Source organism: Ipomoea triloba, chromosome 11 (genome assembly GCF_003576645.1).
Source record: "Ipomoea triloba cultivar NCNSP0323 chromosome 11, ASM357664v1".
NCBI lineage: Eukaryota > Viridiplantae > Streptophyta > Magnoliopsida > Solanales > Convolvulaceae > Ipomoea > Ipomoea triloba.
The window spans coordinates 1,184,433-1,200,800 of record NC_044926.1 but is presented as its reverse complement, the minus strand read 5'-3'; the positions used below and the strand labels follow the sequence as shown (position 1 = coordinate 1,200,800).

The window sequence follows — 16,368 nt, the reverse complement described above, 5'->3', positions numbered from 1 at the left end:
ATATATATATATATATATATATATATATATATATATATATATATATATGTGGTTTACATATTTAAGGAGTCTTCTTAATTTAAATTAGTCAGTTATAAATTTACACTTCACATGGAAAGGGGTGGATTCGAGTTTTAGTGGAGGCGACTGAGAAATATAAATATAATATACATAACATCAGATGTTGACGTATTCATTTAATTAGTTTATAATCGAGTTTACCAATTTAAAATATAATAGAGTTAGTAGTACTCAAAAAAAAAATAATAATAGACTCCTCAAACGTACAATCCGTGAATTGAATATCAAAGTTTGTAAAATTATTACATACATCGATATGTATACCTTAATATGTAAGCATTTAATGAGCAAACAGACAAACACTCCATTGATTATCTGGAAAAGTTTTATTAAAAACAAAAATATATATATATATATATATAATTAATATTGAGGGGCATGAAAAGCGATGAGCGATCCAATGGGAAAGCAGAAACCAAACGGCTGACTGAGTCATCTCTCTCTCTTTAGCATCTGATTCAAAGCCCGCCTTTAATTCCTTCTTTTGTATTTATGGCGAAAGCAAACGGAAGATGGGGAAGAAACGGTCAAACAGAAAAAACAATTCTTGTGAAAACGACTCTTTAGTTGTTTTGAGGATGCAGTTTTTACCTGGCACGAGTAGCTTAGTTAGTTCTTAAGCCAGAACACATAATTGAGCTCTGACAATTGCAGTATGAGAGTTACATCAAATGTGACAGGCTCTTTGTAGGGACTACATACTTGTTCTTCATCTAATCGGTTGTTGAGTCACCATGATTTATCCTCTAAGGTTGAGATGTGGGGACTTGATGCAATGAAATTTTACTTTTTGTGAGCAAAGATATGACTCTCAAAATGTTCGAATCCCACTGAGATATTCTCTTTGTGCTTCAATAAATTGAATAATTTACTCAACAAAAATTAACTGAATTGTCTGTGCGGACCAAACATCAATGCCTTGACTGCCTTCATATCTATGCAGACAAGATTTGAGCCACTGGGCATTTTGGTGTTGTATCTTCATGAGTATATGCGAGGTATCCTATCCTTGTAATTCACGCAAATCAAATTGGATGGAGCGAGCACACCATCACAAGACACCCAAGTAAGACAACAACATAAAGCCAGGTCTTTGTCTTCGTCTTCGTCTTCGTCTATGTTCATCTTGAAGCAGGGCAGAAATTAATTGCTTGTTCTCTGCAAATTTTTCTGCTACGTTGTCTGTAATGTTTCTGGGCAAAATTGTCCGTTCAGTTTGAGAGAGAGATTGTGGCTATGGACGAAAACAGCAAACCGATGTCGGAGATTTCCTCGGAGGCCGAGCAGCGGTGGTCAACTGACGAGAACACGACGGAGTCAACCTCAGAGCTCTCAGTCTTCGTGGAGAAACTGAGCCCAATTCTGGCCGAAATGAAGGAGCACAAGAATCTTGGGATTGATCCCACGGTCCAGAAGGCAATTCAATCACTAGAACAAGAATTCATGACCGCAAAAGCCTTAACCAAAAATCTAAACATCAATTCCTCGCCTCTGAAGCAAATTGATGACCAGACAGAGAATCTTGGGAGGTCTTTAGGGCTTGTGCTGTTTGCCAGCCATGATATGGGGATATCCAGGAGAGCAGAGATGGAGGCTCTGCGCAAAGAGATTATGAATTCCAGGTCTAATTTCTGCTCTGAGAGAGAGTCTGAGTTCTCATATGATCTGGAATTGGCATCCATTCCATCCAAGGAAATTGTGGAAGAAGAAGAGGAAGTAGAAGAAGATAGGATCACATTAGATGTTGATGGTATTGCTTTGCAGCTAAAGTATGGCAATGATGAAGAACTCAAGCAGGCGATTTTCGGGTTGAATGTCTTGATTGGTGAGGGTGGAGTTAGTAAAGAAGCTCTTGATAATGAGGATATAATCCCAATCATGTTTAGTAGGTTAAGCACAAGTGTAGCAGAGAATAGATTGGCTATAATTCACACACTCAGAGTTCTGGTTAATCAGAACAATGACAGTAAGGTAATCATAGATTCATAGAGCCAATTGTAGTGATTTCTGTGATGACTTTTTATGATCAAACGCTTAACTTTATTTCCTTATACCTGCCCATCTGGTGCTGGACTTGACCCTTCAGGCCTCAGGCTTTGGCCTAATAGTATTGTTAGGTACTTAGGTGACCTGCCGATCTGGTGCTGGACTTGACCCTTCAGGCCTCGGGCTTTGGCCTAACAGTACTGTTACATGTCTGCTTGTGCTTACAAAGCTTAATAGTTTGCAGGAGAAGATGGCTGAGATTGGGTGCCTGTCGACGCTGGTTAAGTCGTTGACAGGGGACGTGGACGAGCAGCGAGAGGCGGTGGGGCTGCTGTCGACTCTCTCAGAGCTCGTGTCTGTTAGGAGAAGACTAGGGAGGATCCAGGGCTGCATTGTTATGCTGGTGGCCATTTTCAATGGTGAAGATCAGGCGGCTTCTCGCGATGCTGGGAAGTTGTTGAATGCCCTTTCTGCCAATACTCAATATGCTCTCCACATGGCTGAGGCTGGCTACTTCAAGCCTTTAGTCCACTACCTAAAGGAAGGTTAGCCTCTTGGCTCTTGCTCTCTCCATTTTTGCATCCTTTTAGGCCTTCCAAGAAGCATAAATTGCATTTGGTATTTGGTTAAGTGAAATGTTAGCTGAATGAGTGAGTTCTAATCTTAATCTATCAGCACAAGATATACTTTAAACAACTTAATTGAATTGCAAGAACTGTGACAGTAAGGATTGGTGTTGTTAAGAGTCCCACGATGAAAATATAAGAGAGAACATATGAGTTGATAAGGCTATAGATCAGATTAGCTAATTGATTGCATTCAGTTTTTAGTGTAGTTTGGCATATGTGCATTATAGCCCGGTTTATAACAGGTGTAACCCCGCTTGGCAGGTTCTGATATGAGTAAGGTACTTATGGCAACCGCGGTTTCAAGAATGGAGCTAACAGATAAAAACCGAGCTTCCCTAGGGGAAGATGGGGCAATTCATCCTCTAGTGAAGATGTTCAGCACTGGGAATCTCGAGTCGAAGCAATCTGCTTTGAGCGCGCTGCAAAACCTGTCAGGTCTGAGCGAGAACGTCCAGCGTTTGGTGAATTCGGGCATCGTGGCTACTCTTCTGCAGCTCCTTTTCTCTGTGACGTCGGTCCTAATGACCCTGCGCGAGCCAGCATCGGCAATTCTGGCGAAAATAGCTCATTCGGAAGGGTTGTTGGTGAAACCGGATGTGGCTCAACAGATGCTTTCGCTTCTGAACCTGACTAGTCCTGTCATCCAGTGCCATCTCCTGGAGGCGCTGAATTGTATTGCTTCGAATTCGAATGCTTCGAAAGTGAGGAGGAAAATGAAGGAAAACGGGGCGATCCGGCTGTTATTGCCTTTCCTTACTGAGACTAACGCCAAGATCAGAACCGGGGCTTTAAGTTTGATTTGTCTGCTCTCCGAGAATATGCAAGGGGAGCTGACAGAACAGATGGATGAGACTCACATTTGCATAATTGCCAACATTGTTTCTTCGCCATCATCCGAAGCCGATGAAAAGGCCGTGGCTATTGGAATCCTAAGCAATTTGCCCGTGAGTGACAAGAAGGCGACGAGTATGCTCATGAACGCAAACTTACTGCCCGCTTTAGTTTCATTGATGAATTCAAGCCCTGCACCTTCAACACAAATGTCGTCGAGGCTAGCTGAGAGCATTGCAGGAGTACTAATCCGGTTCACCGTTCCTTCTGACAAGAAACTGCAGCATTATGCTGCTGATCAAGGAGCCATTCCCGTTCTCGTCAAGCTACTCGCCTCGGATTCAATAATTGCCAAAACTAGAGCAGCAATTTGCCTGACACAACTCTCACAAAACTCTCTGTCGTTAAGGAAACCAAGAAAGCCGAGATGGTTCTGTGGCCCTGCCTCCACTGACGGCTTCTGTGAAGTCCACGACGGTTACTGCTCCGTCAAAACCACGTTCTGCTTGATCAAGGCGGGCGCGATAACGCCATTAGTCCAGGTACTGGAAGGGCCCGAGAGGGAAGCAGACGAGGCCGTGTTAAGCTGCATATCGACTCTGGTGCATGACGAAAGCTGGGAGATTGGGTGCAAGTACCTAGTGAAGGTAAAGGGGGTTCAGTGTTTGGTTAAAGTTCTGGGAGTGGGGAGCATTAAGGCTCAGGAGAAAGCTCTGTGGATTCTTGAAAGGGTTTTTAGGGTTGAGGCTTATAGAGTTGAGCATGGGGAATGTGCACAGCCATTGCTGATTGATCTGGCACAGACTGGGGATGCAATTCTGAAACCAACAGTGGCTAAGCTGCTGGCACAGCTTGAGCTCTTGCAAGCTCAATCAAGTTACTTCTGAGATCACTCATCTCATTTGCTTCAAACACATGTACATTAGTTGCAAATTACAGGGTTCTTTCATTGATTTTTGCTTGTGTTCATCCACAATTTTTTTTAGTGATTGGTTAAAATCTTGTTGGTAATTTGATTTACGGAAAATTAATCGCCGCTGCCGCTGCCGCTACCGAATGTGCGCTTTGAGTGAAGCCCGTCTTGCAACCTTAATCTGTAAATGCCCACAATGAAGTAAACCAACTTAAGTTGTTCATAGTTGATTGGTAATAGACATGAAAGTCAAATTTGGAACATTGTGATTACCCAAATGGTTCAAATCTTGTTTGTACTGGCCGCTATCGAATGTGCACACGGAGTGAAGCCCGTTTTGCGACCTTAATGTGCAACTGTCGACAATGAAGTAAACCAACATAAGTTGTTCACACCTGATTGGTAGTAGACAGTTCTTTCGAACATGAAAGTTAAATTTGAAACATTGTGGTTACCAAATTAATTTTCCGGTTCAAATCTTGTTTGTACGGGCTTGCGTGATGATGTACATGTATCTATAATGCTCAAATTAATTTGTATATTAATGTATTTATCAATATAAGTCTGATTAGTCTTCATCTAGAGTTTTTTTTTTCTCCTATTATATATTCAAATTTAAAAGTTGTGGTCTTCTCTTCTTCGTCCTCGCTAAGGTTGAAAAGTTCTCATTCCTACTCCCATTCTCCAAGTTTCATCATTGTCCTGGTCCCATCAAACTAGGAATTTTATTAAGCTTTTACGTCTGAAACACAACTTATTTAATTGACAGGTTTTTTGAAAGTAAATCCAATTGTACATCCATATGAAAAGGAGTGGGTTCGAACATCTGTGGAGCGACTGTTGACTCTTTAAATTTTAATAGGTTGAAAAAGTAATTATGAATAGATACTACATTGTAACAGGTACTCAAACAAAATCAAGAGAGACAAAATATACTAGGATAAAAACTACGGAGTAGTAATTATAATATGTGAGACCAAATTCTACTAAGATAAACACTAATATCCAATCATTTTAGACAACTTAAAATCAATGTGACATATTTTGTAATCTACTCACCTCATAGTAAAAGTAAAAATTACATCACATCAAATCATGTTGCAATTGATATCCCTAGGCTCTACTTTATTTGCTTTCCAGCAGCCCTTTATAAGTAGAAAATACTAATCCTACTCCTAAATTTTACTTGTAATTTTTACTTTTTCTCACAAAATTTTAATATTAACATTTTTATTGAAACTCACTGAATCACAAAATAAATGTAATTAATTATCAATTATTATAAAAGAGAGTAAAAATAAGGAGTATATGTAATATTACTCTTATATCATTTCCTTAAAAAAAAAAAAAAAAAAAAACTCTTATATCATTCATCAATCGCCAAACCCAATAAAGAGCAAAAAGACAAAGCCGAAAGAGAAAAAAGCAGAGGCGGCTAAGGTTATTCTTCCATGGCTGGTCTGTATAATAGCCAATAGGGGCAAAGAGAACAAAACCACAAAATAATAATAATAATAATAATAATAATAATAATAATAATAATGAGTGATGTAATTTTATTTTTTTTTGAGTTATAATGGAAATTCACATTATTACTCAAATATGTATATGAGGTAAATTCAATTCTTGTGTAAATTTTACAAATTATATAAGAAAAATAAATAACATAAGAGAGAATAATAGAATGATGTAAATTTAAAATTGTATATATCTCATATTTGATTAATGTGAATGTCAATTTCATACTGATTCATACTTAGATTTGATTGAATTGCATTTTTATTTTAAATTAAATCAATACGGAGTATTCATTAATTATTTAATTATAATAACCATAAATTTCAATTTACCTTATATATACCTTTAAAAAAGAAAATTGTATAACAAATGACAATATGACATGCATTGTACACTGTATTTGTTATAGTACTCTATATTTATTTTTAATATATTATTATTAATCATTTTTTTATACAATGCGCTAAGATCTGACTCTAAGATTTGCATCTAATGTTAAAGAAAAATATATATTTTTTAATCAATAAGAAACTAGTATGATTGATTGGGGAGGTTTTTTTTTTTTTTTTTTTTTTTTTTTTTTTTTTTTTTTTTTTTTTTTTTTTTTTTTTTTTTTTTTTTTTTTTTTGTGCAATTCAGAGTTTCCATCGTCATATATAGTGACTAATCCTGAAAGCTACTTCATACCCAAAGTTAATGGTCGAGCCATTGACATTTGGTTAAGGATGGATGAGTCTCTTTCACTCCATCAAAGTCTATCTTGATTGGGAAAGTATTGGTCTCATTTATTCACATCCTATTATATCCACCATCAATCACCAAAGCCAAAAAGACAAAGCCAAAAGAGGGAATAAAAAGAAAAGAAAAAAGCAGAGGCTAAGGATGTTCCTTCCATGTCTGATCTGTGTAAATGGAGGGCAAAGGAACATAAACTACTCAAAAGCTAAACAAATGATACAATAATGGAAGAAACAATTAACATTTTCTGGAAAATAGATAGAATTGTATAATTAAACATTGTAATTGTTTTATTTAAAATATAAAAAATTATAATAGTTATTAAAATAATGGTATTTAATAAAAAATATGATTTATTAAAAAAAAAATGTAGCAAAGTTTTCGGCGGTTTTCCCACCTCCTTGGTCCATGGTCATGGGTGATATGGCTTTGTTTTGGTCAAAAACATGCGAAACAGCTATTCCGGCGATTCCGTAAAATGACTTACGGAAAAAAAAATCTGTAAGTCATTTTCCGGAAAAATGAACTGATTTTCCTTGGTCAACGGAAAACATTTTCCATTAACCACATTTTCCAGACATTGCCAAACACAAAAAATTCGAAAAACATTTTATGGAAGTCATTTTACATGTTACCAAACACACCCTAACATTATTTTTGCTATAAAAAAAACATACATTAATGAACTATTGCTTGCTTATATGTGTACATTTTTTTTTTGGAATAATCTAATGTGTACTTCAAAGCTACACATTTATTCCATTGTATTTACACTTTAAAAAAATGCATTTTATTTGTATTATTTATTCTTCATTGTGCAAATTAATTATTTTTCTCTAACAAGAATATCAAATCACATATACTAAAATTATTATTATTTAAATTAAATATTAGTACTTATGAATATAATTAATCAATTATTATTCACAAAATTTGCATACAATAATATTACCAATTAGGCAATTATATTATAGAATACCATATATAATATTACCAATTATGCTATTATGTTATTACCTAATTAATAGTATGTCTTTTCTATACGGTATTATATTATTACGTTACTACGTGAATATAGAAGCAATATTACCAATTAATAGATACGTAATATTAGTTAATTTTCATTTTACATTTTCTTACCAAATAAGCTTTATTAATTATTTGACTAATAAAATATTTAATTAATTAATTACAAAAGTTTAGACGAGAAAATGAAATGAAAGGATTTTACTTTTATATATAGTATAAGTGTGGCACCCAAAGATAATATATTTTTGATCGTGTGAGTTCTAGGAAAAATGTCTCAAATTTGTGAGAGAGTAGAAATTGATAAAATAATAATTTTAAAAAATTTGAAAAATTGGAAAATAATTATGATATTTTTATAAATAAAATAAAAGTTGGAAGGTCATTTCTAGCTTGCAAGTTGCTGACACAGTGACACGCACGACTTTCCAAATTTGCATGTTGACTCAAACCTAATCCAATCACTTGCTCACACGTGGGCTGATAATATTTTATTTTTTCTACCGCCCCAAGCCCCCAATCGGTAAATTATGTTTATAGGTTCTTCCCCAATGGCAAATTATGTTTATAGCCTTACAGGTTATCATGGAAAATTCACCCCAATCGGCAAATTATGTTTATAATAAGTTATCATAGGAAACTCAAAATTATGTATTAGGGAATCGGTAAAGAATTACCAAGATAAATCTAATCAATTTAATTGGGTCGATACATATTGATTTTTAATATATTACATATTTTAAAAAAAATATATTACATATTTATTTGTAGATAATATATTCAAAACAAATTTACTGTACATTAAAATGAAATTAGTTGCATGTTTGTATTTAAAAACCAGCAATTTTATTCTTACCCATACATTTTCAGTTTAGTCGCACCGTCATATTTAGTCTTAAACTTTTAATTTAACCACTAATGGTTATTTGATTTTCAAATTTAACCAGCTATCATCCTTCCTTTAGTTTAAGTAATAGAAAAGTTATGACTAAGACTGGTTAAAAGATTGAAAATTGGACTAAACGTGATGGTGCCACTATACTCAGAGATTCCAGTTATATTAACCCAACCAATGAGCGTGGTGGCAGTTTACTCCTCACCCAAAGAAAGTTGTATAACTACTCCTCTATATTTTGGTTTTTCTGTTTATCTGTTGCTATAGTGTTAGCAATGGCAGATAGTGCTGGTACTGAAGATCCTCTTCCTATTCAATGCCAAAGGTAACATTCAAGACTTCATTTGTAGATGCCCTTACTCTTTTCTCTAAACAGTTTTCTTCAGATTAGAGCATTTTATTGAGCTAAATAATCTCGCATGTGAATCTGATTGGTTCAAAGCATGTTTGGATCTTGAGCTGGGTGTGTGTTTTTATGGCCCCTTGACTATTGGGAGCTCAGTTTCTGCTTTGTTTGCTGAGAATCGCAGATGGGATTTAGCTAAAGTGAAAGATCTAATGTGGTTTGAACATGCATAGTGAGGTAGCTAAACCAACTAGGACCAAGAAGAAAACACCCCTTTTAGTTAAATATAGACCACATATTACTAACCTGAAACATAGTGTTTTGTTGGAGAGATTAAAGGTGGAATCTTTGGCTGTTTTCTTCTTGCCCCAGTACATGTTAGGCTGTTCTGAGTTTGGGTTTTGAAGATGCAGGTTTTCTTCCATGCTTCTTGTTTCCTCTAACACGTTTAGGGTGTGCACTGGCAAACCCCGCCTTGTGACCCTAACTGTCGAAGGATTACGAAAAACCAATCTAGGTTTCCCATAGGCACTGGGCAAACCTCGCCTTGTGACCCTAACTGTCGAAGAGGCACTGGGCAAACCTCGCCTTGTGACCCTAACTGTCGAAGGATCACTGGGCAAACCTCGCCTTGTGACCCTAACTGTCGAAGGATTACGAAAAACCAATCTAGGTTTCCCATAGGCACTGGGCAAACCTCGCCTTGTGACCCTAACTGTCGAAGAGGCACTGGGCAAACCTCGCCTTGTGACCCTAACTGTCGAAGGATCACTGGGCAAACCTCGCCTTGTGACCCTAACTGTCGAAGGATCATAAGCAGATAATCCAATCTAGGTTTCTCATAGCTGACAGGCCGAAACCAAGAAGACCATAGACTCTCCTAGTCCAATAGTCCTCTTTCTTTACCATCTGCAGAAGTTGAGTTTCAGATTCTTGGTAATCATAAAACAACTGGGACAATTTTTGAATCATAAAGATACTCACAAGATTTAGCATCAGGCTAGAAACCTGGATTAAGATGGGAAAGAATCATAAAGATGCTCACAAGATTTGACATCAGGCTAGAAACTTGGATTAAGATGGAAAAGACATGGGAGACTTGCAATTTTTTTTTTCTTTCCAAAAATTTTGGGGCATAGCACAAAAAGAACAGGAAACCTGATTCAGAGGTTTAATTCTTATTGAAGAATCTTGATTCTTAATGCTTTGGAGTGCCCCTCTAGTTTTTATAATGCTTTAAGGAAATTCGGTTGGGTAACAGTATAACACTGACAATTCAGAAGTTGATCCCTCATCAAGATCTTATTAGTTATTACTCTAATAATGAAACTCACATGTCTTGTGTGTTGGGCAGGTGTCCCTATTCACTGGATAAAGCTAGAATTTATGGGGCTTCAATTCTACTTGAAAGTGACATGGCTAATTGTAGATATATGAGCTTTGATTCTTAAGTTTGAACAAATTTGCTGATTCTTCTATTGTGTTTGTCAGTTTAATTAAACTTATTTTGCCAAATGCTGAGAGGGGGTATGCATAAGAGAGAAACTCGTCTTTTCCCATCTGTTTATTACGTTTGATGTGCCTAGCTATTGCTTATCAATTGTGTATGAATTGAAATCAGAAATGCGTCGTCTAAGCTAGAAGTTGGAATTGCAAAAAGCGTGTTCATTGCAAGTAGTCATGCCATGAATATGATTCTCTGTATTCTCTGCATCATCATACTTATTGAGTCGATAAAATGATAGAAATTCGTTTTCAGGCTATTTGGGAAAGTTGCGTTAGTGACTGGGGGTGCGAGTGGCATAGGAGAGAGCATCGTTCGTCTATTTCACAAGCACGGGGCTAAAGTTTGTGTTGCAGACATTCAAGATGATCTTGGTCAGCAAGTTTGCAGATCCCTCGGGGGCGAGTCCAGTGTATGTTTCGTCCACTGTGATGTATCGCTCGAAGATGATGTTAGTCGCTCAGTGGACGTTGCAGTTGATAAGTTTGGCACGCTCGACATAATAGTGAACAATGCTGGTCTGGCAGGGCCACCTGTTGCAGATATCCGGGACTTTGAACTGTCTGTATTCGAGAAGATAATTGATGTGAATTTGAAAGGCGTTTTCCTGGGGATGAAGCACGCTGCTCGGGTCATGATCCCGCTGAAGAAGGGCTCGATAGTCTCTATCAGCAGCGTTGCGAGTGCGATTGCTGGAGTTGGACCGCATTCATATGCAGCTTCAAAGCACGCGGTCTTGGGGCTAACTCAGAATGTTGCTGCAGAGCTGGGAAGCCACGGCATCCGTGTGAACTGCGTTGGCCCTTACGCCGTTCCCACGCCCTTGGCACTGGCTCACATGCCCGAGGACGAGAGAACCGAGGAAGCATGGGAAGGCTTTCGCGCGTTTGCAGCCAAAAACGCCAACTTGCAGGGCGTGAACTTGACCGCCCGTGATGTTGCCAATGCTGTGCTTTTCTTAGCCAGCGATGAAGCGAGGTACGTTAGCGGGGTGAACCTTATGGTGGATGGTGGTTTCTCTTGTGTGAATCATTCTCTTCGAGTCTTTAGAGGATAACGGCCTTGTTTGGTAATCAGCAGATAGCGGTTAGTGGTTAGCGGTCTTGTTTGGCAATGTGCTGGTCTGCTGCAGTGCACTTGCACCAGTGTAATGTAAACAATTATCTTTGCCTTAAGCATTCAAAATTCAGATTTGATGATATCAATGTATCATATGCACAATAATTTGTGTACCAAATTGCTGTATTTGTATGATTGTATCACTTTGCAAAACATTGTGCCCATTTTAGAACTTTTACTAGTTTCTACCTGATAGTTGATAGTGACTAATTCGTGCAACCCCATCCAAGTTGGTCAGATTGTTAGTAATCACAATGTTTCAAGTTCGACTCTTAATGAGAGCAATTTATTGTCTTTCTTGATTTGAGTCGATTAACTATGCACAACCTATGTTAGTTCTCAAATAGTGAGTGGACAGATACTACATTGTAACTGAGTCATAACTAAAAAAAAAAACATTTCTTTTAGGACGACGGGAAAACCTTAACCAGAACGTGTATTGGATAAACTTCTTTCTTGCGTCCTAGTCAGCAATAACTAAGTGTTAACTTATACTCTAGTATTTACCAAGTTAAAACCGAGCTAATTTGGCTAAGATTGTCTCAAACATTATTAATCCCTACTTTTCTTAAGGAAAGAAAATGAGGCTGAAAACAGGACCAAAGAACTCTTATCTATCACCACTGCACCGGACCAGAAACATTCATTCGAAGAGCCATGGCGATAATTCCCCAAACCCAAGTTTTCTCTTCTTTCAGGACCATTAACTCTGATCTCTATCCAACTAAGCTACACCTCAAGAAACTGAAGTTCAAGCCTCTAAAAATCTCAGCTTCCTTGGAATCTTCAGAAGAAGAGCCTCCAGAATCCGAAAAATTCGATCGTGTAAAGCTTGCATTTGCCAAAGCCAAGGCCTACAAGAAAGACATCCAAATCAAACCCATTCCCAAGACTGTTCAAAACACAGTTTCAGAATCTGCAGAAACTCAAGAGCAAATTGACGGGTCGAAGGATGAAGCTAATGTTAGCGAGAAACAGGAGCTGCCTTCTGCAGTCAAACTCGCTTTCCAGAGAGCCAATGAGTATAAGAACACAGAAATTGTGGGCAGCAGTGAGAAAAAACCAGGTATTTTCTGTGATGAATTCTACTTTCTTTCCACTTTTGCTACTTTTGTTTTGTTTATTATTGCAAATTTGTGTGATTCTAGGTGCTTTCAAGCAATTTCTAGTGAAAAAGTTTCTGTCTTTACACTCTGCATTTAGTTAATTGTGTAGTTCTATTAGGATCAAGTGCTTACCACTCCCAAAATTTATAGCTTAGTAGTGAATGCTCGACTTATTTCCTTACTTATAATAGACTGCTATCACATTGTTCGAGACTGAATGCTCGACTTATTTCCTTACTTTTGAGGTTGTGTCTGCAGTATACATACTTTTGTGATTTCAATATCCTCTTGAGTAGGGACAACCTCACCTTCTTGGTTTGAGCCATAAGGCGGGGTTTACCTCGGTAGTGGCTACAGGTTTTGCTCGTCACCCAAAAAAAATCCTCTTGATTAAACCTGCAGCATTCTTGAAGTTTTTGGAATCCTATGGACATGTAGTTTTTCATAACTGGAGGGTGTGAAGTGCATTTGTTTGTAGGACTTTAATGACAAAGGGATTGATTCTATTGTTAAAACAGTGTTATTTATATATAAATGTGAAGTGAACCAAAGAACTATTATCTAGAACCAGAAAACAAATTGGATACAGCAACATTCATTCATAACTCTGACCTCTATCCAACAAATCTTCTCAGCTTCTTTGGAATCGTCATCACCCATTTCGGAAGAGGAGACTCCAGAATCTGAAAAAGTTGATCCTGTAAAGCTCGCATTTGCCAAAGCCAAGGCCTACAAGAAAGAAGTTCAAACCAACCCCATTCCAAAGATTGTTCAAAACCCAGTTCCGGAATCTGCAGAAACAGAAAAGCAAGGTGGTGGGTCAGAGGAGGAAGCTAATGTTAGTGAGGAACAGGAGGTGCCTTCTGCAGCCAAACTTGCATTCGAGAGAGCAAAGGAGTATAGGAAGAACAAAGAAGTTATGGGTAGCGGTACAGGTTTACAAGGCAGTGAGAAAAAACCAGGTATTTTCTGAATGACTTTTTTTGATGAATTCTATGTTTTGCTACTCTATTTTTATTTTTTTGCAAAATTATATGATTCTAGATGTTTCAAGAAATTTATGGGAAAAAGTTTTTCCTTTATGCTCTACATTTAGTTAATTGTGTACATTTATACATAGTTTAATTTTTTAAGGTTGTGTATACATACTTTTATATCCTATGGAACTGTAGTTTTCCAGAACTGAAGGGTATAATTGCATTTGTTTGTAGGACTTAATGACAAAGGGATTGTGAAGGATCCTGGGAATAGTTTACCCAAAATGAAAGAAAGTAAGAAGGAAGAATTCACAATTTCGAGTATAGATTTTATGGGGCTTAATTTTTCTGATAAAAAGGATGGCAAGCGAATGCCTGCCGGGCTAGTTCCAATATTGGACCCTTTCCCTGAAGACGACGACTTGCCAGAAGTAGAAATACTAGTCGGGGATACTAGCAAGTTTGGAGATGCAGCGGCAACAAAGCCTAAACCTGTTTTGGAGGAAGAAATGGATGCCTACAAGCCAAAGGTTTCCACGTGGGGTGTTTTCCCTAGACCTAGCAACATTTCTAAAACCGTAAGTTGTCTATGGACCCATTTACCCTTGTTTCTCTGATAAAATGAATTATTATTGACAAATTTCAGTGCTGCAAGATCAGACTTTTGCACGGTTGAAAGGGTTTATCCTTCGTTTGATGATACGCCTGAGTTTTTGTTTTTGGACTGGAAAAATGAAATTATTATAAAAGATTATTTTGATCTGAATCTTTTAGTTTATTTAAAGGTAAAACTTGATCTCAATCTGGTTATACATTTAATTGTTTGCTTTATGCATTTATTTTTGTTTTGTGCGTAGTTTGGTGGTGGAAGAACTCTTAATCCCGGTGAGGCACTTGAAACAACAGAAGAGAAAGCAGCCAAACAGGCTCGATCGAGACAGCTTCTTGCTGCCTACAAGGCAAAAAAAGGCTTAGTTATTGAGCCGAAACTTAAACTTGAGTGTCAGAAGGTATTTTCAATTGCTTTTCTTTTCCGTGAACATATAATATAACAATTAATTACTTCACTTGCCGTCTTCTACTGAAAACAAATCCTAAACTACGATAAGAAAGCTACCTTTTGAATTGAGTTGGGAAAAAACTTTGAAGCCTTCTTCAAAGTGATGAACTGGTGTTATTAACATGATGATATGCGTGAATTGTGTCTCATTCTTCTCGGGATTAAGAGTCATAACATACAACTTACTTCTTAGTTATAGCGCTGTTGTGCTTAGGCATTAAGTGATGGCGATTCATTGATGGAACTTGGGAAGCTAAGAGAAGCGATTCCGCTTTATGAAAAAGTAATGGATCGACTGTCATTCCAGGTAACTATTTCGTATGAACTCTTGAAACACCGAGGGGGAAGCGGCCAAAAGAAAAATAATTAACATGTTTTCTTCGTTCTTTTTTGTTTACTTGGTTATTTATTTATTTATTCTGGTAAATTCTCTGTAGACTGAACTTTACGGACTTGCGGCTTTGCAATGGTCTATTTGCCAAGACTCGCTCCAAAGGCATGTGCATAATAATGATCCTTTCTCGTCTTCTTCTTTGGCGTGTCATAACCTAACTTTATTTTGTAGTTAAAGAGATTGTAACCGACAAAATGTCTACAGGCGAAACGAAGCTCGAAGCATGTATGAGAAACTTCAGTCACACCCGAACATTCAAGTGAGCAAGAAAGCAAAGCAATTTGCATTCAGCTTCCAGGTAATTAAACTAATCAAATCTCCAAAGATAGTAAAACGATGCAAATGCAACACGTAAAAACAAAACTAATAGTTGGATGCTGGCCTGGCCTTTTTTTTTTTTCTTTTTTTTCTTTTTTTTTTTTGAGTACTACTGACTCTGTTACAATGTAGTATCTGTTCATAGCTACTTTCTCAACCAAATGAAGCACAAAGAGCCAATATCGCCTCCATTGAGGCTCGAATCACTCCCTCCCATGTGGGGGTGCAACCGAGTGCCTGGCCTGGCCTTGTTGATCTTATAAAAACGATTTATTTGGTTAAACTAAGTGGAATGGTGAAGGGCAACTAATGTTTTGGCTTGGCTGATGGCAGGCCATGGAAATGATGAAGGTTAGAGGCTCGACCAATTCTCCAAAGGCCACGGGCTATCAAAATTACTTTGATGCATTTGTCGAGGACAAAGCTGACTACCCTCTTAAAGAAGCTGAGGTTGATGAAGGCACGCTCAGTCAAGCTCTCCCCTACATCATCTTTCTCGTTTCCCCTGTATTTATCGTGCTACTCATTTCTGCACTAAAGGGTAACTAACTAACTACTTGAAGTTCTCATCTTCCCAAATTGCAGAATCAATGTAAAATGAATGCTAGTTTTCAACTGCACTTTTGCATGAGATGTAGCCTGTTGGGATGCCTATGATTCAATTTTTGACAATTTGATACATATTATTGAACTCTAACTGTCAATGACAGCTTAAAGTTGGTCAAACTGTTGATTTGGTAACCACAAGGTTACAAGTTCGACTCTTATCGTGAGTGGCTTATTGGCCTTGTTGGTTTGGGCCAGTCAACTATGGGCAACTTGGGCTGGTTTACCTCATTGTGGTCCTTTGTTGGATAAGGTCACAAGGCCGGATTTACCCAATGCATACCCTTGGGTAATGACTGCAGGTTTTCATTGTCACTCAAA

At 37.5% G+C, this 16,368-nt stretch overlaps 3 protein-coding genes across 3 annotated transcripts; all 3 read left to right on the top strand.

Moving 5' to 3' along the window:
* Positions 1-1,043: 1,043 nt before the first annotated feature.
* LOC115997557 (U-box domain-containing protein 44-like) lies at positions 1,044-4,554 on the top strand. Its single transcript, XM_031237138.1, has 3 exons — positions 1,044-2,052; positions 2,312-2,612; positions 2,958-4,554. Exons 1-3 carry the CDS (start codon positions 1,318-1,320, stop codon positions 4,412-4,414), a joined length of 2,493 nt encoding a protein of 830 aa, XP_031092998.1. The 5' UTR covers positions 1,044-1,317; the 3' UTR covers positions 4,415-4,554.
* Positions 4,555-8,795: 4,241 nt separating this feature from the next.
* Positions 8,796-11,764, top strand: LOC115997558 (xanthoxin dehydrogenase). Its single transcript, XM_031237139.1, has 2 exons — positions 8,796-8,942; positions 10,723-11,764. Exons 1-2 carry the CDS (start codon positions 8,893-8,895, stop codon positions 11,522-11,524), a joined length of 852 nt encoding a protein of 283 aa, XP_031092999.1. The 5' UTR covers positions 8,796-8,892; the 3' UTR covers positions 11,525-11,764.
* Positions 11,765-12,177: 413 nt separating this feature from the next.
* On the top strand, positions 12,178-16,132 carry LOC115997671. Its single transcript, XM_031237269.1, has 8 exons — positions 12,178-12,652; positions 13,328-13,654; positions 13,904-14,247; positions 14,527-14,679; positions 14,944-15,036; positions 15,167-15,225; positions 15,328-15,421; positions 15,775-16,132. The coding sequence occupies exons 1-8, from the start codon at positions 12,244-12,246 to the stop codon at positions 15,988-15,990; spliced, it is 1,695 nt and encodes a 564-aa protein (XP_031093129.1). The 5' UTR covers positions 12,178-12,243; the 3' UTR covers positions 15,991-16,132.
* The last annotated feature ends 236 nt before the right edge of the window (positions 16,133-16,368 follow it).

Coding starts and splice junctions, on each gene's coding strand:
- LOC115997557 (XM_031237138.1), top strand. CDS start 1,318: ATGGACGAAAACAGCAAACCGATGTCGGAGATTTCCTCGGAGGCCGAG. Junction 2,053..2,311: donor ATCAGAACAATGACAGTAAG/GTAATCATAGAT, acceptor AATAGTTTGCAG/GAGAAGATGGCTGAGATTGG. Junction 2,613..2,957: donor AGTCCACTACCTAAAGGAAG/GTTAGCCTCTTG, acceptor CCCGCTTGGCAG/GTTCTGATATGAGTAAGGTA.
- LOC115997558 (XM_031237139.1), top strand. CDS start 8,893: ATGGCAGATAGTGCTGGTACTGAAGATCCTCTTCCTATTCAATGCCAA. Junction 8,943..10,722: donor CTTCCTATTCAATGCCAAAG/GTAACATTCAAG, acceptor ATTCGTTTTCAG/GCTATTTGGGAAAGTTGCGT.
- LOC115997671 (XM_031237269.1), top strand. CDS start 12,244: ATGGCGATAATTCCCCAAACCCAAGTTTTCTCTTCTTTCAGGACCATT. Junction 12,653..13,327: donor CAGCAGTGAGAAAAAACCAG/GTATTTTCTGTG, acceptor AAATCTTCTCAG/CTTCTTTGGAATCGTCATCA. Junction 15,422..15,774: donor AATTTGCATTCAGCTTCCAG/GTAATTAAACTA, acceptor GGCTGATGGCAG/GCCATGGAAATGATGAAGGT.